The 22,457-nt window shown below is 51.1% G+C and overlaps 1 protein-coding gene and 1 long non-coding RNA gene across 7 annotated transcripts in view; one reads left to right on the top strand and one right to left on the bottom strand.

The window, feature by feature from the left end:
* LOC309869260 overlaps positions 1 to 11,129 on the bottom strand; it is a 47,713-nt gene extending 36,584 nt beyond the window's left edge. The window contains exons 1-2 of the long non-coding RNA XR_014314069.1: positions 10,620 to 11,129; positions 9,370 to 10,398 (exon numbers count right to left, since the gene is read on the bottom strand). This is a non-coding gene — a long non-coding RNA (uncharacterized lncRNA). The remainder of the gene's footprint in view (positions 1 to 9,369; positions 10,399 to 10,619) is intronic.
* Positions 11,130 to 11,382: 253 nt separating this feature from the next.
* The window catches only part of SERHL2 (serine hydrolase like 2), a 26,121-nt gene continuing 15,046 nt past the window's right edge, over positions 11,383 to 22,457 (top strand). The window contains exons 1-8 of one of the 6 annotated variants that reach the window (XM_082740035.1): positions 11,383 to 11,452; positions 12,325 to 12,474; positions 12,582 to 12,695; positions 13,065 to 13,106; positions 13,528 to 13,547; positions 13,970 to 14,044; positions 15,485 to 15,594; positions 16,068 to 16,147. In XM_082740035.1, the coding sequence (XP_082596161.1) occupies positions 11,440 to 11,452; positions 12,325 to 12,474; positions 12,582 to 12,695; positions 13,065 to 13,106; positions 13,528 to 13,547; positions 13,970 to 14,044; positions 15,485 to 15,594; positions 16,068 to 16,147 (604 nt within the window). In that variant the 5' untranslated portion in view covers positions 11,383 to 11,439. Of the gene's footprint in view, positions 11,717 to 12,324; positions 12,475 to 12,552; positions 12,696 to 13,064; positions 13,107 to 13,527; positions 13,548 to 13,969; positions 14,045 to 15,484; positions 15,595 to 16,067; positions 16,148 to 22,457 lie in introns of all 6 variants that reach the window. The other 5 variants (XM_082740040.1, XM_082740037.1, XM_082740039.1 and 2 more) reach the window with 5 other exon arrangements.

The following is a 22,457-nucleotide window of genomic DNA, read 5'->3' as shown; positions in this document are numbered from 1 at the left end:
CAAATATAGCTGCCGACAGCCTACCCTGTGACTGCATGGTGGGGAGAGGGACGGATTCCCCCCAAGGAGAATGACTATGTCAGGCCTAAAATTAGGAGCTCCTACAATGAGTAAGAGCCTTTGCACCGATGTCATAACAGAGGTTTGGGCTTGGGAGGGCGAAAGTGTGACATTCGTGGAAATTCGCACACTTGTTTATTCAATAAATATTGACTAAGCACCTGCTAGTTACAACTGTGAGGAAAACAGCTCCCGCCATGATGGGGCTGACATTCTGAGGGAAGAGGACAGGCCCTGAACAAACATGCAGGTGCCTGAGGTGGTCAGAGGTCCCACAGAGGGGTGCCTGGGTGGCTCAGTGGGTTAAGCCTCTGCCTTCGGCTCAGGTCGAGCCCCGCCTTGGGCTCTCTGCTCAGCAGGGAGCCTGCTTCCCTCTCTCTGCCTGCCTCTCTGCCTACTTACGATCTCTCTGTCAAATATATAAATAAAATCTTTAAAAAAAAAAAATAAAGAAGTCCCACAGAGATACGCAAAGCCAGAAAGAGATCACTGGCCAGGGCAGGTGAGCATGGGGGCTGCTCTTTCTACAGGTGTCACCTTCACTCACTTTTTAACAAACACTGGAGGGGGGGGGAGTGGCCCTGGTGTGCCTGAGGTGGGGCAGAAGCGCCACCACACTGGGAGTGGGGCTGGAGGGGAGGAATGGGGTCACCACGGGGCGGGGCCAGATCCCACGTGACCTTGAGCGCTGTGGGCAGCCCTTGGGCTTTCTGTGGGATAGGAGGGTGGGCTGGGAAGTGGGAAATAAAAGCAAAAGAAAAAAATTTAAGTTTCCTTATTGCCTACAGCCCACTGACACGTCCTTGAAACCAGCAGAGTGACCTTCCTCTGGGAGTTCAGCTACCTCGATGTTAACACTTTGCTAAGGGCCAAGGGCAACTTGACCTTGACTCAACCTCCCAACCTCCGGGATCCTAGGAGTCTACTTTAACAGGCAGAATTCCCTTTGGAAACTTCCTTTATCTCTAGCTCCCCTCACGCAAGATATCTGTTGGCCATCATCCCCCAAGCATATGACCCACTGATATATTTCGGAAGGGTCTCATGGACTGGGGTTTTACAGCAGTAAATGATCTTTTCCTAACAACAGCTCACCCCTCAAGGTCCAGGAAACCTTGCTTCCAAATTCCTTAGAGACTTAGGCTATCGCTAACCCCCTCCCAACCTGGAAGCGGATCATCAGCCCCTCCTCACAACCCCCCGTGCCGCTCTTTCTGCCCACCAGTCCTGTCCGCAGCCTTTAAGAAAACCGTGTCTTTGCATCCAAGACATCTCAGGAATCCTTTCTCGGCCGTCGGCACCAAACTCCAATGTCTTTCCTACGTCAGGCCGGGAGTTGTTGCAGAAGAGACTAAAGAAATATGGTGGATGGACCCTGAGCAGAAGGCAAGTGGAGGACAGAGCAGAAGCTGACACGCAGCAGTCCCCCCGCCCGTAATCCCAGGTGGGATCTGTGTGACATTCCTCAGGCACCCCTGGTTGCCTTAAAACTAAGGCAAGGGAGTATAGATTCTGTGTCTCTTTGGTTAGGTTTATCCCTAGGTATCTTATGGTTTTGGATGCAATTGTAAATGGGATTGACTCCTTAATATCTCTTTCTTCTGTCTTGCTGTTGGTGTAGAGAAATGCAACTGATTTCTGTGCATTGATTTTATATCCTGACACTTTACTGAATTCCTGTATAAGTTCTAGCAGTTTTGGAGTGGAGTCTTTTGGGTTTTCCACATATAGTATCATATCATCTGTGAAGAGTGATAATTTGACTTCTTCTTTGCCGATTTGGATGCCTTTAATTTCCTTTTGTTGTCTGATTGCTGAGGCTAGGACCTCTAGTACTATGTTGAATAGCAGTGGTGATAATGGACATCCCTGCCGTGTTCCTGACCTTAGCGGAAAAGCTTTCAGTTTTTCTCCATTGAGAATGATATTTGCGATGGGTTTTTCATAGATGGCTTTGATGATATTGAGGTATGTGCCCTCTATCCCTACACTTTGAAGAGTTTTGATCAGGAAGGGATGCTGTACTTTGTCAAATGCTTTTTCAGCATCTATGGAGAGTATCATATGGTTCTTGTTCTTTCTTTTATTGATGTGTTGTATCACATTGACTGATTTGCGGATGTTGAACCAACCTTGCAGCCCTGGAATAAATCCCACTTGGTCGTGGTGAATAATCTTTTTAATGTACTGTTGAATCCTATTGGCTAGTATTTTGTTGAGTATTTTCGCATCTGTGCCCAGAAATAGACCCTCAAATCTATGGTCAACTAATCTTCGACAAAGCAGGAAAGAATGTCCAATGGAAAAAAGACAGCCTCTTCAATAAATGGTGCTGGGAAAATTGGACAGCCACATGCAGAAAAATGAAATTGGACCATTTCCTTACACCACACACAAAAATAGACTCAAAATGGATGAAGGACCTCAATGTGCGAAAGGAATCCATCAAAATCCTTGAGGAGAACACGGGCAGCAACCTCTTCGACCTCTGCCGCAGCAACATCTTCCTAGGAACAACGCAAAAGGCAAAGGAAGCAAGGGAAAAAATGAACTATTGGGATTTCATCAAGATCAAAAGCTTTTGCACAGCAAAGGAAACAGTTAACAAAATCAAAAGACAACTGACAGAATGGGAGAAGATATTTGCAAACGACATATCAGATAAAGGACTAGTGTCCAGAATCTATAAAGAACTTAGCAAACTCCACACCCAAAGAACAAATAATCCAATCAAGAAATGGGCAGAGGACATGAACAGACATTTCTGCAAAGAAGACATCCAGATGGCCAACAGACACATGAAAAAGTGCTCCATATCACTCGGCATCAGGGAAATACAAATCAAAACCACAATGAGATATCACCTCACACCGGTCAGAATGGCTAAAATCAACAAGTCAGGAAATGACAGATGCTGGCGAGGATGCGGAGAAAGGGGAACCCTCCTACACTGTTGGTGGGAATGCAAGCTGGTGCAGCCACTCTGGAAAACAGCATGGAGGTTCCTCAAAATGTTGAAAATAGAACTGCCCTATGACCCAGCAATTGCACTATTGGGTATTTACCCTAAAGATACAAATGTAGTGATCCAAAGGGGCACATGCACCCGAATGTTTATAGCAGCAATGTCCACAATAGCCAAACTATGGAAAGAACCTAGATGTCCATCAACAGATGAATGGATCAAGAAGATGTGGTATATATACACAATGGAATACTATGCAGCCATCAAAAGAAATGAAATCTTGCCATTTGCAACAACATGGATGGAACTAGAGCGTATCATGCTTAGCGAAATAAGCAGAGAAAGACAACTATCATATGATCTCCCTGATATGAGGAAGTGGTGATGCAACATGGAGGCTTAAGTGGGTAGGAGAAGAATCAATGAAACAAGATGGGATTGGGAGGGAGACAAACCATAAGTGACTCTTAATCTCACAAAACAAACTGAGGGTTGCTGGGGGGAGGGGGGTGAGATTATGGACATTGGGGAGGGTATGTGCTTTGGTGAGTGCTGTGAAGTGTGTAAACCTGGTGATTCACAGACCTGTACCCCTGGGGATAAAAATATATGTTTATAAAAAATAAAAAATTTAAATTAAAAAAAAAAAGAAGTAGTAATAATAATAAAAAAAAAAAAAAAAAAAAAAACTAAGGCAAGGGAAAAAACCAAAAACACCAAATGGTTCACTGATAGAGATCACGTCCAGTAAGACTTGAGTCTCCCTAGTCTACAAATTGTCTTAGCAATTGACATGAAAAAAAAAAAAAATTCTTTTCAATAGCCTAACTTCCAGAAGGAAACTCCCAACTATCTTAATGTCCCTTTTCCCAAACCTCCCCCAACGCCCAAGCATTTAATCAGCCACTCCTCACGTCCCCAGGGCAACAACAGCTCTTCCCACCCTGGGTCCCATCTCTGAGCTTTAATAAAATCACCTTTTTGCACTGGAGATGTCTCAAGAATTCCTTCCTGACCTTCCACTCCGGACTCACCCACACTGTCAGGTCCCGCCTGTGAAGTTTCCTCCATGCCCACGGGGGGCGGCCAAGACTTTCTCTGGGCCAGGGAATGATGTCGCAAGATTATTGTTTTACAGAAACTCCTCTGTAATCGTCCCCAGATTTAGGACTGCAGAGACCAATAAAATAGCAACAACGAGAACACCAAAAATTCTTTAAAAGCCAAACACACGTACATCCGATAGCTTATCCGTTCCATCCCTTGGTATCTACCCTCCGGAAATCCATATATATAGTCACCATACGACATGACAAGAGGAGTGCCTGGGTGGCTCAGCGGGTTAAGCCTCTGCCTTTGGTTCAGGTCATGGTCTCAGGGTCCTGGGATCGAGCCCCACATCAGGCTCTCTGCTCAGCGGGGAGCCTACTCCCCCCCCTCCCCGCCTGCCTCTCTGCCTACTTGTGATCTCGCTCTGTGTCAAAAAAAAAAAAAAAAAAAAGACACGGCAAGAATGTTCTTAGCAATAGACTACGATAGCTCCAAACGGGAAACCAGTTATGTTCGTCTGAGGTAGAGTGATAAGGAGGTCATACAACATTCGTACTGTGATATCTCAGATCACAGAAACTCACCAAACATAATGAAGAACAAAAGAAGCCAGACACTACAGAGTCCTTGCTGTATGACTCCATCTGTATGAGGTAGAGACGGAGGTCAACCCTGACAGAGGTCAACTGCTGTTAGAGTCGGGTTAGCAGTAACTCGGGAGGGGAGCCTGGAGGCTGGAACCAGAGGCTTCATGGGGTGCTGGGACTTTTCCAGTTCGTGAGCCAAGTATCGTGCAAGGGTGCGTTGAGTTTGTGAACATTTCATCGAGCTGTACATTGAGGAGTACGTGGACTTTTCTGTATCATGTTCTACTTCCAAAAAATTAACTTAAAAATACTTTGCGGGGACACCTGGCTAGCACGGTCGGTTGAGAAACCAACTCTTAATTTTAGCTCAGGTCATGATCTCAGGGTCATGAGATCGAAGTCCTACATCGACTCCACGTTCAGCACAGAGTCGACTTGGGACTCTCTCTCCCTCTTCCTTTACCCCGCCCCCTAAAATAAATATAAATATTTATTTATTTTTTATTTTTTTTTTATTTTTTTTTTTTAAATATTTTATTTATTTATTTGACAGGCAGAGATCACAAGCAGGCAGAGAGGCAGACAGAGAGAGGGGAGGAAGCAGGCTCCCCGCCGAGCAGAGAGCCCGATGTGGGGCTCGATCCCAGAACCCTGAGATCATGACCCGAGCCGAAGGCAGAGGATTTAACCACTGAGCCACCCAGGCGCCCCTAAATATAAATATTTAAAAAAGAAAGAAAGGAAGAAAGCATCTGACTCTTGATCTCAGTTCAAGTCTTGATCTTGGGGTCATGAGTTCAAGTCTCACGTTGGGCTCCACAAGGGCATGGAGGCTACTGAAAACAAAACAAAACAAACGTTTGCACCTAGACCTAGAATTGCCAGATTTTTTTTTTTAAGATTTTATTTATTTATTTGACAGAGAGAGAGAGCACAAGCAGACAGAGAAGCAGAGGGAGAGGGAAAAGCAGGCTCCCCACTGAGCAGGAACACTGATATGGGACTCAATCCCAGGACCCAGGATCATGACTTGAGCTAAAGGCAGACACTTAACCGACTGAGCCACCCACATGCCCCTGCCAACTTGTTATTTTGCAAGTGAGGCTATTATGCCAGAAAGGAAAAGTAGTCATGGTTACAGGATGCATGACCTTTCTGGAAACACAATTGACTTGCCTTTTGAAATCTTTCTGCATCATCTTTATGTGAACTGATGTTGGAGCTTACTGGTCTATGTACGAAGTAGGTTGGCCGGGGAAGAAGTAAGTCCATACAAGGACAATGGCAGTCTTCATGATGTGGTGGTGACCCTGGGAGGGCGAGGCAGGGCTGGGGAGATGTCTCAACTTAGAATCAATGGGACTTGTTGGCAATTTGGGTTTGAGGGTGATTGAATTTCTCTTTGCTTGGGAACCTGGAAGATGGTGATGCTGTTCCTTGAGACAGAAAATAAAGGAGAAACCCATTGAGGGAGGTATTAAATTTCATCATGGGCATGTCACACTTTAAGTACCTGCTAAATCATACAAGAGTATTTGTCCAGGAGGCAGTTGGTAAAGTGGGTTGGGAGAGGTCAAAGACAAAAACTTCAGGACTAAAACTTTAAAAGTCTCAGAAGAAAACACTGGGGAAAAAAGTCTTCATGACATTGCATTTGATGACTGCATGGACATGAGGCCCCATGCAGAGGCAACAAGAGAAAAAATAAAATCGAACTTCCTTACAACTAAGAACTTTTAGGCATCAAAGGATAGGTATCAAGAACAAGAAAAGACTGCGTATTTATGGGGTTAGTGTCCAGAATATATAAAGAACGCCTAAAAGTTAACAATAAAACACCAAACAACCCGATTCAAATATGGACAAAGGACTTGGACATTTCTCCAAAGAATATATACAAATGGCCAATAAGCCCATGAAAAGGTCCTCAACAACATTAGTCTTTAGAGATATACAAACCATGGGGCGCCTGGGTGGCTCAGTGGGTTGAAGCCTCTGCCTTCAGCTCAGGTTATGATCCCAGGATCCTGGGATCGAGCCCCACATCCGGCTCTCTGCTCAGCAGGGAGCCTGCTTCCCTTCCTCTCTCTCTGCCTGCCTCTCTGCCTACTTGTGATCTCTGTCTGTTAAATAAATAAATTAAAAAAAAAAAAGAAATACAAACCAAAACCACAATGAGATTCCATTTCCCATGTCCTAGGATGGCTATAACCGAAAATACAGAAAAGATGGTCAAGTATGTAGAGAAATTGGAGCCCTTGTGCCTTGCTGGTGAACTGTAAAATGGTGGTAGTCACCATGGAAAACAGTTTGGCCCTTTCTCAGAAGGTTAAACACATAGCTACCATGTGACACAGCAATTCCACTCCTCGGTGTATATCCAAAAGGAGAACTTAAACAGATGGACTTGTACACCCATGTCCACAGAAGCATTATTCACAACAATCACACGGTGAAAAGAACCCGTGTCCATCAACAAATGAACACATAAACAAAATGCATATGTGTATGTGTGTGTGTCATTCAGCATAAAAAGGAATGACTTCATATATGCTACAGTGTGAAGGGACCTTGAAAACATGCTTAGTGAAATAAGTCAGCCACAGGAGGTCAACCATTATATGATTCCACTTAGAGGAGGTCCCTAGACTCGGCAAATTCATAGAGACAGAAAGTAGATTTGAGGTTCTGAGGGTCTGAGGGGGAAAAGGATTAGGGAGTTATTAATTAACGGATAGAGCTTTTGTTGGGGATGATGAAAACTTTTGTATGTCGATAGTGATGATGGTCGTACAGCATTCTAAATGTGCTTAATACCTCTCAGTTGTACATTTACAAATGGTTAGAGTGATAAATGTGCTATATTTCATTTTTTTAAAGATTTTTTAAAAATTTATTTGATAGACAGAAGGAGATCACAAGTAGGCAGGGAGGCAGCAGAGAGAGAGGAAGAAGCAGGCTCCCAGGGGCGTCTGGGTGGCTCAGTGGGTTAAGCTGCTGCCTTCAGCTCAGGTCATGATCTCAGGGTCCTGGGATCGAGTCCCACAGCGGGCTCTCTGCTCGGCAGGGAGCCCAATGCGGGACCCAATCCCAGGACCCCGGGATCCCGAGCTGAGCTGAAGGCAGATGATGAACTGACTGCGCCGCCCAGGCGTTCCCAGCGCGAGTCATTTTAGTGGTCGAGGTGGAAGCAGCTCAGTGGCCTGAGCAATGAATGGACGGTGAAGAAGCGGAAAAATCAATCACGTTTGCATAACTGTAAAAAATAATGGGGATCAAAGAGACGGGGAAAGAGCATGTAACGGCTTGAGAGGAAAGTGGGCCCAAGGAGTTGGGTTTGTTTGCTGAAGATCTAGGTGCTCCGAAGATCTAGGTGCTCTGAAGATCAAGGTGCTCCGAAGATCTAGGTGCTCCGAAGATCTAGGTGCTCCGAAGATGGAAAGAAGGGGGGAAAGATGGCCCAGAGTCTCAGAAGAGGCAGGAGATCAAGGCGTGTCAAGAACTGAAAGAATGCGTCTACACTGGTGAGATCAAAGAACGCCCCTTCCTGTAAGGGTGGACAAGGATGCCATCACAGGAGAGGGGTCTCGCTTTCAGAGCCAGAAACGAAGACGTGTCAGTCTAAAAAATGCAAGTGTACTTCCAGGAAAAAAGCCCACAACAGCCCCCAGTGCTTCTCAAACTTCAACACGCACTCGAATCACTTCAACATCTTGTTAAAAGACAGATTCTGATCGAGTGGGTTTGAAAATCGGCATCGCAAGCAAGCTTCCCGGGGAGACAGATACTGTGATCTGTGGACCACAGACTGGTGTCCAGGGTGGCTCTCAAGCTTTCAAATGTGACATGTCTGAATTAAGATGTCTTTTTTTTTTTTTTTAAGATTTTTTATTTATTTGTCAGAGAGAGAGAGAGAGAGCGAGCACAGGCAGACAGAATGGCAGGCAGAGGCAGAGGGAGAAGCAGGCTCCCTGCCGAGCAAGGAGCCCGATGTGGGACTCGATCCCAGGATGCTGGGATCATGACCCGAGCCGAAGGCAGCTGCCCAACCAACTGAGCCACCCAGGCGTCCTATTTTGTGACTTTTAAGCTCTAAGTGAAATCAGAGGACATCCCATTGTCTCTGGACAAACGAGTGAAAGGGAGGCGCTGTGGGTATTCTCAGGAAGGGCTTCCTGTCTCTGTGTTGTTGCGGCTGGTTTGGCTTTTGTTTAAAAGAAACAAGAGAGTCATCTCCCTCCACTGTTATCAGTCCCCTTCAGGCTCTCAGGGGACACATCAGGCCGTACTTGGGGCACAAAGGAGCAGGGAAACACGCCGGCCTGGCGAAGAGTACTTACGCCACTGTGCCGCAGGGCAGTGGGACAGGACAGGGTGTCCCGGCTGGCAGTCAGCTCAGCATGAGAGCTCTTGTGACTGTGGTCAACTGCCCAAGGCCGGGTCACCAGCCCCAGGGATCACGTGGTAGCAGAGAATTTTTAATAGCTCCAGAGTTAGCCAAGACGCCCTGGAGTATGTGGCTCGCTCCAAAATCACCAGCGCCAGGACTCCGCTCCTCATCATGACCCAGCATTTCTGTGCATCCCAGGCTGCCCGCGTTCACGTTCCCTCTGGAACCTCGGGCTGCTGAGGTGCCCAGCTCACCAGCCCCTCCGTCATGCAGGCTGGGCCATCACTGGTCACTGTGCACCCTGTCCCCCAAGTCACCTACAGCATTCTCGAATCTGTGCCCAAACAAAAGACAGTTTGCGCCGTCCGGAGGCCTCTGGAGGGCACGCCCGCTCGCTCACTCACGCCCGCCGTGCAGGACATTGCTCCGAGCCCAGTCTGGTCTGGGGATGCGAGGGCGACTGCCCTGAGGTGGGGCCAGTGCAGGTCACACTTTGTCAGGGCCCCTGAGACCAGGTGTGCTGTTTGTGTAGAGTAGCGACCTCTCCGATCCCTGCAGGGAAGTAAGATCAGAGCTGCCAGCGGGCTGTAGGGGGAGTGGGTGGTGGTTGGAGGGGTTGTGGGGCAGGACAAGCGATTTCTCTTGTCTTCCGGGGCTGATGAACGTCCAGCCCGAGGGTCACCGGAACAGAAGGTCGCTGGAACAGCAGGGCACGCCTCAGAGGAATGAGAAAGGGGGTGCGGGTGACTGAGGTGAGCCTGAGGACAGGGACGAGGGAGGAGATGCGGGACGATTGGGCCGAGGGAAACTGAGGTCTGATGTGCTAGAGGCCCGCACCTAGAGGTCAGACTGGAGCCAGGTGCCAGGTATAAATGCGGCATCACCCATGAAGAGGTGGCAGTGGGTCCCCAAGGCAGAGGAGGAAAGAGCCCCTTCGAAGGGGTCATGTCCCATTGTGTCTGTCACCCCACGGTCCGTCCCCCCCTGCCTAACTTGTCAAGGAAGCCAAAGCATTTCTGGAACTAAAGGACACCACTGTGCATGTGCGATCACAGAAATGGTCTGATCACTTCTAGCTCCAAGCCCCCGAAGACCCCTACCTGAGGTCCAGATTCCTTATCCCCACACTCAGTCCCCATGCTCCCCTCCCCCACATTTTCCAACACCACCAACTTGCCCTCTTTGCGGCACATCTCGGCCTGCCCCCCCTTCGGGGCCTGGGTCTCCTGTCACCCGCCAGGGAGAATTCACCGCGCAGCTCTCTCTCCAGTCCCGGACCTGCTGGATTCCGCTTCACCATTTAGGGGCTCTGTTGGACTGGGACCTCTGAGGGGTCACTCCCAGGCCTTCTTTTTTTTTTTTTTTTTTTTTTTTTTAAAGATTTTATTTATTTGACAGAGAGAGAGATCACAAGTTGACAGAGAGGCAGGCAGAGAGAGTGGGGAAGCAGGCTCCCCACTGAGCAGAGAGCCCGATGCGGGGCTCGATCCCAGGACCCTGGGACCATGACCTGAGCCGAAGGCAGCGGCTTAACCCACTGAGCCACCCAGGCGCCCCACTCCCAGGCCTTCTAATTAGCAAATGGTGGTGAATGAACGAGAAGCCCTTTGCCTTATTGGTCCTAGACTTGCCACTGGCTCGAGGATGCGCTGTAGTGCCTTTGTTATAAGATTTAGTACCCCAAACATTTCCTTTCCAGGCTCAATGTTGTTGTCCATAATCCTTCCTCACCTGGGGGCGGGGGATGGGGGTTCCTCCATGTCCCCAATTTACACATTCATTCACTCGTGCAACAAATATTAAGGCCGGTTCGTGGCAGGCACTACTGATGGCCCAGGACACAACCAGAACAAGGCGGACACAGCCCGGCCTTCCAGGCGAACATTTAACCATTACGGAGTCATCCCTACTTTATTCCAATGGTGCCAGCCACTGAGGACCCAGGTGGTGGCCCGCTGGCTGTGGCTGCTCCCTGCGCCTTCACTGGCTCCTGGTCCAGCGCGGGAACGAGACCAGCCGTGGAGACTGCCCAGGGCCTGGGTCCCGTCACCCACGTGTCAAGCGAGGACTTCACTCGCCCAAAATTTTGGAGATGGTTTGGCCACCGCCCAGGGCTCTGTAGCCGCCAGGTGGGCGTCTCTGGGCGCTCAGGGACTTCAGGGACGGAGTTGAGAGCCAAGTCAAGGACCCTTGTCAGCGGGAAGTCTCGCGCCGACTGCCGGGGCGGGCGGACGGGAGGGACTGGAGGGCTCGGGTCTGGGCGGAGGGGCGGGGCCGGGCCGGAGGGGTGGGGCGGGCCGGCCGGCGGGGGCGGGGCCTGAAGCTGTGACATTTATTCCACCGGCCGCGACCTCACGTCGGCGTCAGGACCGCTGCGCGAAGGCGGAATGGCTGCAAAGGGTGAAGACGCTGCGCCGCGGGACGCTTAGAACGGAGTGGGGCGGGGGACGCCACCCTCTTCCCGCCGCCCCCACCTCCTTGCCGCCCCCCACATCCCCGGAACGGAAGTGGGAGCGGGTTGATTGGACCCCCGGGAGGGTGGGGACCCCGGGAGAGGGCTGCACGTGGCTTCTAAGGGTTCCGGGAGCTCCAAGTTAGAGGAGCAAGCCGGGGGGCTCTGGGGCGGCAAGGTTTCCAGCCGGCCCGGGTGGGCCAGCAGAACAGGTCAGTGCCGGACCCCGGAGAAGGCAGCCCTGATCCGATTAGGCCGGAGACAGCGTGGTGCTGGGTGGTCCGGTCGGGGGTCCGGCACCAAATCCTCGCTCCTCTTCATTCTCCCTGGGGATCTCTGGGCTCAGACTGCACCTCCCCATGCCTCGGGGTGCTGGTCTGCGAAGGGAGAGTGATAATGATCTGACTTGCTGTGAGGAAGTGAGAGGGACCACCCCATCTGCCCTCCGAAAGTTTAGACTGTGTTGGTTATTGCCAGGACTGTTTAATCCCCGTTTTATAGAAAAGGAAACTGGAGCTCAGGAGGTTTTACCAAGCCGCCCAAGGTTGCACACCCAGCAAGTGTCCGAGCCCAGGTCTAGCCAATTCCACAAAGTTCTGCCATGAAACCCTCCCCTGCTTTTCCTGGTTTTCCTCACTCTGCGGACCCAGTTGAAATTTCCTTCCTCTGGGTATCCCCAAACCCACGTCAGGCTCTCCCTGTAATCCCTGGGGGTGATGTGGGAACCTGGGCCCCCTGGGCTTTTGCCCTGAACACACTGGGGTAACGGATGAGGGGCTCAAAAAGTAGCTTCTTGAGTGAGTGTGTGGCTGTGTTCCAGGTTTGCTCTCAGAGCTGAAGCTGGCTGTGCCCTGGGGCCACATCGCTGCCAAAGTCTGGGGCTCCCAGCAGGCCCCCCCAGTTCTTTGCCTGCACGGCTGGCTGGACAATGCCAGCTCTTTTGACAGACTCATCCCTCTTCTTCCAAAAGGTGGGACTGAAGGGAAGCCAAGGGGCAAGGCGACACAGACTGCCGGGGAATGAGGGGTGGGAGACGCCGCTGACCTAGATGCCTTCTCCCTTTCCATCTCGTCTCAGACTTTTGTTACGTTGCCATGGATTTCGGGGGACACGGCCTCTCGTCCCATTACAGCCCTGGTCTCCCGTATTACCAGGAAAACTTTGTGAGTGAGATCCGGAGAGTTGTAGCAGGTAAGAGGCAGAACGAGAGAGAGAGAGAGAGAGAGTGTGTGTGTGTGTATGTGTGTGTGTGTGTAAGGGTGCATTGGGACATCGCTTCTGTTCGTTGAGTGGGGTGTGGTAGCCAGGAAACAATGTTGGACTGGGAGTGATCTGGGGTCACCCAGAAATTCATGGGTGACTTTGGGAAAGTTGGAGAGGGCTGCCAAAAAGAGCTCTTCCTTCGGGGGTTCCACCCCTGTAAAGAAGCTGCAATCCCTCGAAGCTCCTTTCCTGAATGGCAACCCCAGATGCGGAGGAAAGATGTCCTGAGCACAAGGACTGCAGGACAGAGGGTTGGGGGAGGCTGGGCCCACTAAAGCCTTGCCCTCTGTGTTTCAGCCTTGAAGTGGAAGCATTTCTCCATCGTGGGCCATAGTTTTGGTGAGTACAGTTTACACCTGGGTGAGCAGGCGGCTGACTGGGCTGAGGGGCTGCGAGGGAGGGGGAGGAAGTGATACACAGGGACCCTGCACTTCTGGGCACTGCAGAGAGACGTAAGAGAGATGAGGGAGTCCGTGGGCACTGGGTACCTTTGGCCTGAGGCAGCTCCCCAAGGGACATAGGGCCCCAGAGGCGGCTGTCTTCCCATGTGACAAAGGAAATGTGACTTTTCGAGTGGCTAGGTCTGATGAAGGGGTCATGTGGCCCCCCGGGGAGGGAACCCCAAGTTTGATAGGGAATAAAGAGCCCTGGTCCCTGGTGGGAGAGGGCGAGGCCCCTTAGCCTGGGGTGGGGCAGCCCCTGGGAGGAAGTTTTAGTAGGATTGGTGGAATACCAGCCCAGGACTCTTTATTCCCCCCAGGTGGCGCGGTGGGCGCAATGGTGAGTAGGTGGCTTTGCAGTGACTACCTCTGGCCACGTCGGGCATTCCTGCAGATGGGGCAGGAGGTGGGGGGAGGGCGGTGGGAGAAGTTTCTGGGAAAGGAAGTCCCTCCTCATTTCACGAATTTGAACCCAGTATTTGATGGCCTAGTGCCAGTCTGCTTTACAGATGGCAGTAATAATCCTTACTACAGGGAGGTTGGTGAAACTGGAGATTCCTGGCAGAGTTCAGAGTTTCCAACCCTGGAATCCAGCCATCCACCAGGGTGTGAACTTTGGCCTGGGTGTGGATCTCCAGGTCGGGGAGAGGGGAGGCTGCCCTGAAGGGAATACGGACTCTTGTCCCAGCCCCTTGGAAAAGTTGGAGTCCTTTTGCCTTCTTCCTCTCGTACTCATTCTTCCCTTTTTGGATCCCATGGTAGTTTTCCAGTATCTTCCCCGAGATGGTGAATAAACTTATCTTGCTGGACACATGGCCATTTCCCCTGGACCCTAAAGTAAGAATGGGGCCTTTCATGCATGCTATCACGGGGGGAGACCCGGGCCCTGGGTGGTGTCCTCAGCCCTGCCCTTTTTGGCAGGGAGGTGGGAGGAGGTGGCAGAAGGTAGACAAAGGGGGATCGAGGGGCCCCCGGAGAGGACAGGGTATGCAGCCTGTACCCCTAGGAGTGAGCAGAGAAAAGGGGTGCAGAAGCCTTTGTCATCCTTGGAAACGCTGTATGCGGCCTGGGATCTACAGAATGCCAAGTGTATCACGAAGGGGCAGGGGTGGGAGAGGGTCAGGACAGGGGATTGAGGAAGCTCTGGGAGCACACTGCATGAGGAGCCCCACCCCCCACGTTCAGTTGTGTGCCTTTGTGCTGTGTGCACATCGCACAACAGCACACAGCAGCCCTGAGGGTGAACAGATGGGAACGTGTGGATCTTTCCTGCCGCCGCCACCACTACCAGTAACAACAGACAGTGCTGTCCCTGCAGGAGTCCTGGCTTCTGCCACTGATCTGCTGGGTGACCCTGGGCCAGTCACTTGGCCTACCTGGGCCTCAGTTTCCTCACCTGTAAAACCAGGAGGTTGGACTAGGTGACCTTGGAGTTGCCTGCCCGCTGCCACATTCTGTCACTTGGTTCCCAGGAGCTCAGCCTCTCAATTATGACACCGCTTCATCACCAGTTTGGGTTTCTTCTCTGTAAAATGGCCACGAATGCCAAAAGGGCGCAAAGCAGGCTGTCTTTTTCCCACCACCTGTCCAATCCCCAGCACACAGTAAGCGCCCAGTAAGTGCTGGTCTCATGAATGGAGAGCTCTGTGGGTGACTGTGAGGCTCCGGTGAGACTCTGGGCTACTCTCCCTGGATTTGTCTCAGGCACTGAGTTACCCAGCGCGGTGCCCCAGCCTCTCCCCACAGATAATCTCGGTGTTTGGTCATCCCTGTCGCCTACTCTCGGGGCGGGTGGGGGGGCCTGCATGGTCGTGTCCCTTCCAGCTGCTGCCGGCCAGGGCTGGGCTGTGGGAGGGAGCCAGGCGTGGAAACAGGCATACAACGGGGGGGCCGGGAGCGCCTGGGCTGTATGCCTTCTGCCGTCTCCTCTCTACCAGCCGGAGTCCCGCATGCGCTAAGCCAGCTGAAACTCCAAGCCTGGGTGGCCCGGGTTTTAAGGACAGAATACTGAACCCTTGCAAAGCGCTGGCCGTTGGCAGAGATTTCCTTTCCCCTCCATCACCCATCCTGACCCCTCCAGCCGTCCGGACCCCAGGCGGGGCTGACTGGGCTGACAGATCACGGGGCTAACCTTCAGGGGCTGATCTGGTGCTGCCCTTCGCTGGGTCAGAAGGGGTCCAGGCTGAGGGGCTGGGGAGGCCCGAGGGTGGGGGCGGGGGCCGAGCCCTTCTGTCTGCAGCCAGACTCCCGCCACCCAGCAGAGCCCTCCTGTCCCAGGGAATAGAGTGCGTGCCGACCTACCGGCGGGGAGCCATCGAGTACGTGCTGCAGGTGGAGGCCTCCCAGAAGCCTCGGCAGGTGGCCAGCCCAGAGGAGATGCTGCAGAGGTGAGTGCTGGGGAGGGTGGTGGGAGGGGCCGGCGGGTGCAAGACCTGGGCAAGCAGTGGGATACCAAGAGAGGACGTCTCTGGGGCACCGAGGAAGCCTCAGGCTCCTACACACAGATCACACAGATCACACAGATCACACGGAGCCTGTTTCTCTCTGCGCTCACCGCAGGTGTCAGGCTTCCTGGCTCTCTCCAGACACCGCAGCTGGGGCAGCCGGGACTCCCCTGCCTCGGGTCCTCCCGGCTCTGTAGCCACGCGCTTCGTCTCCCAAGACGCCTTTCCACCTACTCTCTACCCCTCTTCCTCTCCCTGTAAGTGGGCACACGTGCACACACACACACACACACACACACACGCTGCCGATGTGAATGTCCCCACTGCCACATGCCTGTGTCCCTTGTGGGGCCTCCTCTTCTTTCCCTCGGGCCTCCCCTGCCCCCAGTCATCCAGCGTCCCTCTCTCCTCCCCAGGTTCATGAAGAACAACAGTCACGTGAGTGAGGAGAGCGCGCGACTCCTCCTGCAGAGAGGAACCACCAAGGTGGCCACAGGTAGGGACCCGCCGGCTCTGGCCGTGGCTGACCGGCCCTGCTCTTACTGAGGAGCGATACCCGCGAAGTCTCGTGGCTCATTGCTCTCCGGACCAGCATAGCACCGAGTGCTCAGCAAACAGTGTCTCGTGTCATCCTCCTCCCGCTGCCCTATTCTCACTCCGTGCACGGCAGGGGAAACTGAGGCTCTGCTAGACCAAGGGACGCATACCAGGTCAGACAGCTGCTGCGCCTCCCAGAAAGGCCTGTGGAGAGCCCCGTCAGGTGTGTCGGGGGTGAATGTTGGGGAGCGTCCCAGCCGTGATCTGCTGACCCTGTGCGGTGGGTGCCGGTGTCCCAGGCTAGGGTTTGAGGCCGTCCGATGGGGCAGGGTGACTTGAAGGGGGTGTTTTGAAATGGGAGACATAGCACAGGAGGCACCTTGGTTTCAGGGCAGCCTCGGGCCCATGTTTTCTGCACTTTGTTTTCTGCTATGTCCATTCGGGAAAACTTTACCAAGGTCCCGATCAGTGCCAGCCCCACGTGTGGCCACGGAGCCGCGGTGAGTAGCAGCAGACACTGCCCCTTTCCGGGCGGGCCGGTCCCGCCAGCTGGCACGACCCGACGGTGCCCTTCCCAAGGGCCCTGCCTGGAACTGACTCTGCCAGGGGTTGAGCCGAGATGAGGCCAGGTCAGGGGAGTCCATTCTAGGAGGAGAACAGACAAGCAAGAGACATTTTCTTATAAGTGTAGTAAAAGAAACAGAGGGTGTTCTGGAAGAAACCCTACAGAGGGGGTCCTGGAGGCGGCTCCCAGAGGTGAAGCCCAGGGGAGACAGTGTGGTAAAATGGACCAGGCATTAAATTTGGTCCAAAGCCTTGGGCTGATTCCTGGCTCTGCTAGCTCAGAGATCTTGGGCAAGTTCCCTTTCCCCATTTATTCCCCCCCCCCCTTTTTCTTGGGTGATAGATAATGTCTTAGGATCTTCGTGCTAATGTTCTGAGAGGATCATGCAGGGAGGTGAATGTGGCTTCAGCTCATAAAGTAGCAAAGGTGGCAGGGGTCAAAACCCCAAGGGCTTGCCAGATTTGACCAAGTTGTGGCATTAACTGGGCCACTGGGAGTCAGCAGAGAGTGGCGGGGACTGTGGTCCTGGCCAGTGGTTATCACTGGGAACTCTGGGCCTTGTGTGGCTGGAATTTCTAGTTGCTCCCAAGAAGCCAGAGATCTACTGTGTGGCCAGAAGTTGCAGAAGTTGCCAGAAGTTGCCAACACACCATGAGGTCAGGTAGAATATGCTTAAGGGATGTTGTGGCCTTGGGTTTCCGGTCTGTGACTTGTTGTGAAGGAATGTCTGTTATCATCTCTGAACCTTGGCAAATCTGCCATGGAGAGGGGAGGTCAAGGCAGAGGCCCATGGGCCCGGGCTTCCCAGCGGGCCCCCACCGATGGCCCAGCACAGAAGTGGGCTAATCTGGAATAAGACATGTTCCCAGCCAGGCAGGGGAAGCTGATTAGGCCAAGCCCGGGTCCCATGAAGGGGTGAGCATGGACACTGACGCAGTCGTCAGGGAGGGTGAGGAGAGAAGGGAGGGGGCTGGGTAAGGCAGCCGGGTCGCTTTGTCAGGCCCAGCCCCTGTGCAGCAGCCATGGCCCTTTGGGGCCAGAGCTTAACCCAAAACAAGACCGAGCAGGCTCTGAGCCCCCACCGGGAGAGCCGGTGTTCCAGGCTGTTCGGGAGTCCTTGTCCTCAGGTCCCAGAGCCTCTGACGGTCCCCAGTCTACTCTGGGGCAGCAGAGAGCAGGGACTGCTCCACGAGCCCAGCCCGATCCTATACCTGAACCCAAGTTCATCTGCCCGATGCACAGCAGAGCCAGACACTCAGGAGGCGAGGAGAACGGGGAAGACCTCCCTGTGGGGGAACGCAAGGGGTTTTGTTTTTTGGTGTTTGGTTTTTTTTTTTTTTTTTTAAGGCAAACGGGAAGGGGTCTGGTAAAGGGGAGAAGAGCTCTGAGACTTAAAACCAGATAAAGGAGGTTAGTAAAGTAGGGGAGGGTCTACGGGGAGGTCAGTGGTCTGAGCAGTTCTGGCTGACTCCTTGCGTCTCTGCAAAACGAATTAACACTTGGTTATCCTGGCATTGGGCTTGAGTATTGTCTCGCAGAAACAGGGCAGCAGGCGGTGTTCCCAGACCAAGCAGGTTTGGGTAAGGACCCTACAGCAGCCTCAGTGGCCCTGTTACTTGCTGGTTACTAGCTTTGGTCCCCTGGGCCTTTGATCATCCCTCATTCTTGAGTGCAAGGGGCTGATGATTGCTCTGGCTACTTCCTGGCTGCAGTGGGGCAGAGATGGGGGGAGGGGGGAGAGGAAGGGATCCTTTTTGTGCTTAATCATAGACAGTCCTCAGTTCCGGCTTAAAACCCTACACTCTGCATGACTAGAATTTTTGTGCTTCGGTTAATAGTTTCTGTACAATGTTTTATACCACGTGTTGTGATTAAGGAGCACAGAAGAATTAGGAATACAGAAAATGCCACATTTGAGGAAATGTTCTGAGTCAAATGGACCTAAATCCTTGGGAAATCCAAGAAAATCATCTGGGAAAACCGTCCAAATCGGAGTCTGGGACTTTAGAGATTTGTTGCAACCAAGTAGCTTATTGTCTTTATTTTGTCAAGGGGAACATCCGTTTCAGAGGGAGCGTTAATGTGTGTGCAGCAAGGAAGGTCCACTTCTGAGGAAGTATGAATATGTATGCAGCCTCATGAATGTACTGTACAGACGCATCCCTGTTCCACTGAGGTCTAACCCAGAGCAGTGCTTAGTTTAGCTTTAGTGCTTTTTCCTCTCCCACTCCCCCTGCTTGCATTCCCTCTCTTGCTGTCTCTCTCTCTGTGTCAAATAAATAAAATGTTTTTAAAAAATAAAGATTTTATTTATTTATTTGACAGACAGAGACCACAAGCAGGCAGAGAGGCAGGCAGAGAGAGAGGGGGAAGCAGGCTCCCCGCTGAGCAGAGAGCCCAATGCGGGGCTCGATCCCAGGACCCTGAGATCATGACCTGAGCCGAAGGCAGAGGCTTAACCCACTGAGCCACCCAAGTGTCCCTCCACTGAAATTCATATTACGTGCCTAGAAAGGGGAAGAGATTTTCTTAAGGTACGCACTATTTTGTGACCTCTGATTTGTACGTAGCAGGAGGTAGTGTAACCTGAAGACTGATTAATCCAGCTTTGCTGAACTAAAACGAGGAGATGGTGGCCCAGAACATGGGTTACGTGAAACAAGTAGTCACAGTCTTTCTGTTAGCGAGTATTTGGTTTTTATGACCTTATGTTCTCGCATCCTTCCATGAGCTTCCAGAGGTCATTACAGGGGACACTGTTGAGGGTGTTAAAAAGAAGCAGGGTACATAGAGTCCTCCAGTGAGAAATACTCTCTGATAAGTAATTTTCATCTGGTATGTTGCAACTATAGTTGCTTTTCCATAAGTTACCATGAAGTTGGGCTCATTAGAGAAAGGTGGTGGGCATAGCTGTGGGGTCGGCGTGGTCATGTATGGGGAAGGGCTTCAGGTACCATATTCAGCAGTCAGACATGTCACCTGAAGACGCTGAAGTTTATGAAATTCTGACCATGGGATTATCTTTCCAAGAAAAAGAGGTGGGGATATGGAGCGAAACCAACAACCCCAAGGAGTCCTACTCCTCTGCTAGTGTGTCTGTCTCCTGAGTAATACCTTGAGGTCCGTCACGGGCTCACAAGAACAGTTAGCAGATTCCTTCTCCAAAAGCAGTGGGGTGAAGTCTGTGCTCTGGGGGTGTGCCATCTTCCAAGCTTTGGGGGATCCTGACTCTTGTGTGTTTTTTGTGTTATTTTTGTTGGTGGTGGTGGTGATGGTATTTTTGTTTTGTTTTGTTTTGTTTACTTTGGTTTTGGTCTTCTTTCTCCAAGGTCAGAGCCTCCTTTCCTTCCAAGCAGCCTCATGAGCAAGTACTAGGAAAAGTACTTTTCCATAGGGAAAGTCCCGAGGTGTGGTGATGAATTAATATTTTCCGCCTTTGTGTTTGTCTTTTTTTTTTTTTTTTCCTTAGAAAAACATCACAGATCAACATTGTTTCCTTTGGCTGAAGTCTAACTACTCTGTTGTTTTGTTGTAACAAGTTTGCTCCAGGTTCGGTGAACCAGTCTTAGTCTTGAAAATAGGTTACTTTGGTTAATCAGTCCTCTCATTTCAGGAGGCACTGCAGGCGGGCTCTCAAAGTTAGATCTGTATTGTGCAAAGCCATCAAGTAATCAACGAGAGGGATTTTGTGGAAACAAAAACAGGTTAATGGTTAGCTCAAGTTGTAAACCCAGTGTCTTGAGTCCTGAGTGTCCTTGGCGAGATTTCTAGCTGTTGGGCTTGAGGCATGTTCAGATGGAGTGAGGGCTGACACCTCACCCTGGCCTACAGTTTGCATGTCTCTGTTATCTTCCTGAGCAGGCCCCCCAGCAACAGACGTGAAGATTGTTTAAACATGAGCTGTTGAGGGGCACCTGGGTGGCTCAGTGGGTTAAAGCCTCTGCCTTCAGCTTGGGTCATGATCCCAGGGTTCTGGGATCAAGGGATCAAGCCCCACATTGGGCTCTCTGCTCAGTGCGAAGCCTGTCTCCTCCGCTCTCTTTCTTTCTGCCTACCTGTGATCTCTGTCAAATAAATAAATAAAATCTTAAAAAAAAAAATGAGCTGTTAGGGCAATTTCTTGGAAGTTTACTTCTCTCAAGCCATCTAGCTTCGGTCTTCAAGGCTTCGTGAAAAAAATTAAATTTAAATTAAATTTAAAAAATTAAAAAGATGGTTTTAACTCTCAGTGGTTTCACGTTGACGTATGGGAGGAAATGGGAAACTTTAGCTCTGAAGAGTCAGAACCAGGTATTTGAAGAAACCAGAAAATTTCAGGATTGAGCCCAGTTTTTTAGGCAAACAACGGATACTCAGAGATAATTCATAAGAACTAGAATCTAACATCCACAAAGGTGTGTTATTGAAACATAATCTTTCTCACAAAAATCACCCTTATTTGCCTCAAAGATAGCCAAGTTGAGATTAACTCATTTGTAAAATGAGTCCAGTTTTAACTAGCTTGGCCTGATTGTATACTCAAGTGCAGAGAAAAGAGTGATGTCCATATAGGTTTCTTAAAAAATGTGCTTTGCTGGAACTTTTCATATAATTTCAGATTGAGGGGCGCCTGGGTGGCTCAGTGGGTTGAACCTCTCTGCCTTTGGCTCGGGTCGTGATCTTGGCGTCCTAGGATTGAGCCCCGCATCGGGCTCTCTGCTCGGCAGGGAGCCTGCTTCCCCTTCTCTCTCTGTCTACTTGTTATCTCTGTCTGACAAATAAATAAAATCTTTAAGAATAATAATAATAATTTAGATTGAACTTTTAGAAGCCTCTTGAGGCTAAGAAGCCAGGCCAAATCAGATTCACGTCCATACCAATAGATTTGGGTGAATTCCTCTCTTCTGGAGGTCCTCAAAAATACCCTCCAAGGGGCGCCTGGGTGGCTCAGTGGGTTAAAGCCTCTGCCTTAGGCTCGGGTCATGATCCCAGGATCCTTGGATCGAGTCCCACATCGGGCTCTCGGCTCGGCAGGGAGCCTGCTTCCTCCTCTCTCTCTCTGCCTGACTCTGCCTACTTGTGATCTCTGTCAAATAAATAAATAAAATCTTTAAAAAAAAAAAATACCCTCCAAAATCTGTATTCGTTTCCTGGAGTTGCCATTACAAAGTTTCCCCAGACTGGATGGCTGGATAAATATTTATTTACTGTCTCACAGTTTGGAGCTAGAGTCAGAGTATCGGCAGCCTCTGTATATGTCTCTCCTAGGTCTGGTAGCCTCAGGCATCCCTTGGTTTGCACGTGGCATTCTCCCTGCCCTTCCCGGTGTGTGTTGGGGAGAGTGTGCGGGGAGAGGCAGAGGAGTGTGATGGGATCAGGACGTGCAGCAGAACTTGCAGTTTGCTCTTCTAAATAGAATAGTCTGGGGCGCCTGGGTGGCTCAGTGGGTTAAGCGCTGCCTTCGGCTCAGGTCATGATCTCAGGGTCCTGGGATCGACTCCCGTATCGGGCTCTCTACTCTGCAGGGAACCTGCTTCCTCCTCTCTCTCTCTGCCTGCCTCTCTGCCTACTTGTGATCTCTCTCTCTGTCAAATAAATAAATAAAATAAAATAAAAAAATAGAATAGTCTGGGTTGGCCTCATGGAGAAGTGACTTTTGAGCAAAAGCGACACAGGTGAGGGAGCTCGTCACACAGATAATCCCGGAAGAAGATGATCCGGGCAG

This window comes from Mustela nivalis (assembly GCF_964662115.1).
Source record: "Mustela nivalis genome assembly, chromosome: 7".
In the NCBI taxonomy this organism is placed as follows: domain Eukaryota; kingdom Metazoa; phylum Chordata; class Mammalia; order Carnivora; family Mustelidae; genus Mustela; species Mustela nivalis.
The sequence above is the reverse complement of the archived record's forward strand: the minus strand, read 5'-3'. Positions and strand labels throughout refer to the sequence as shown.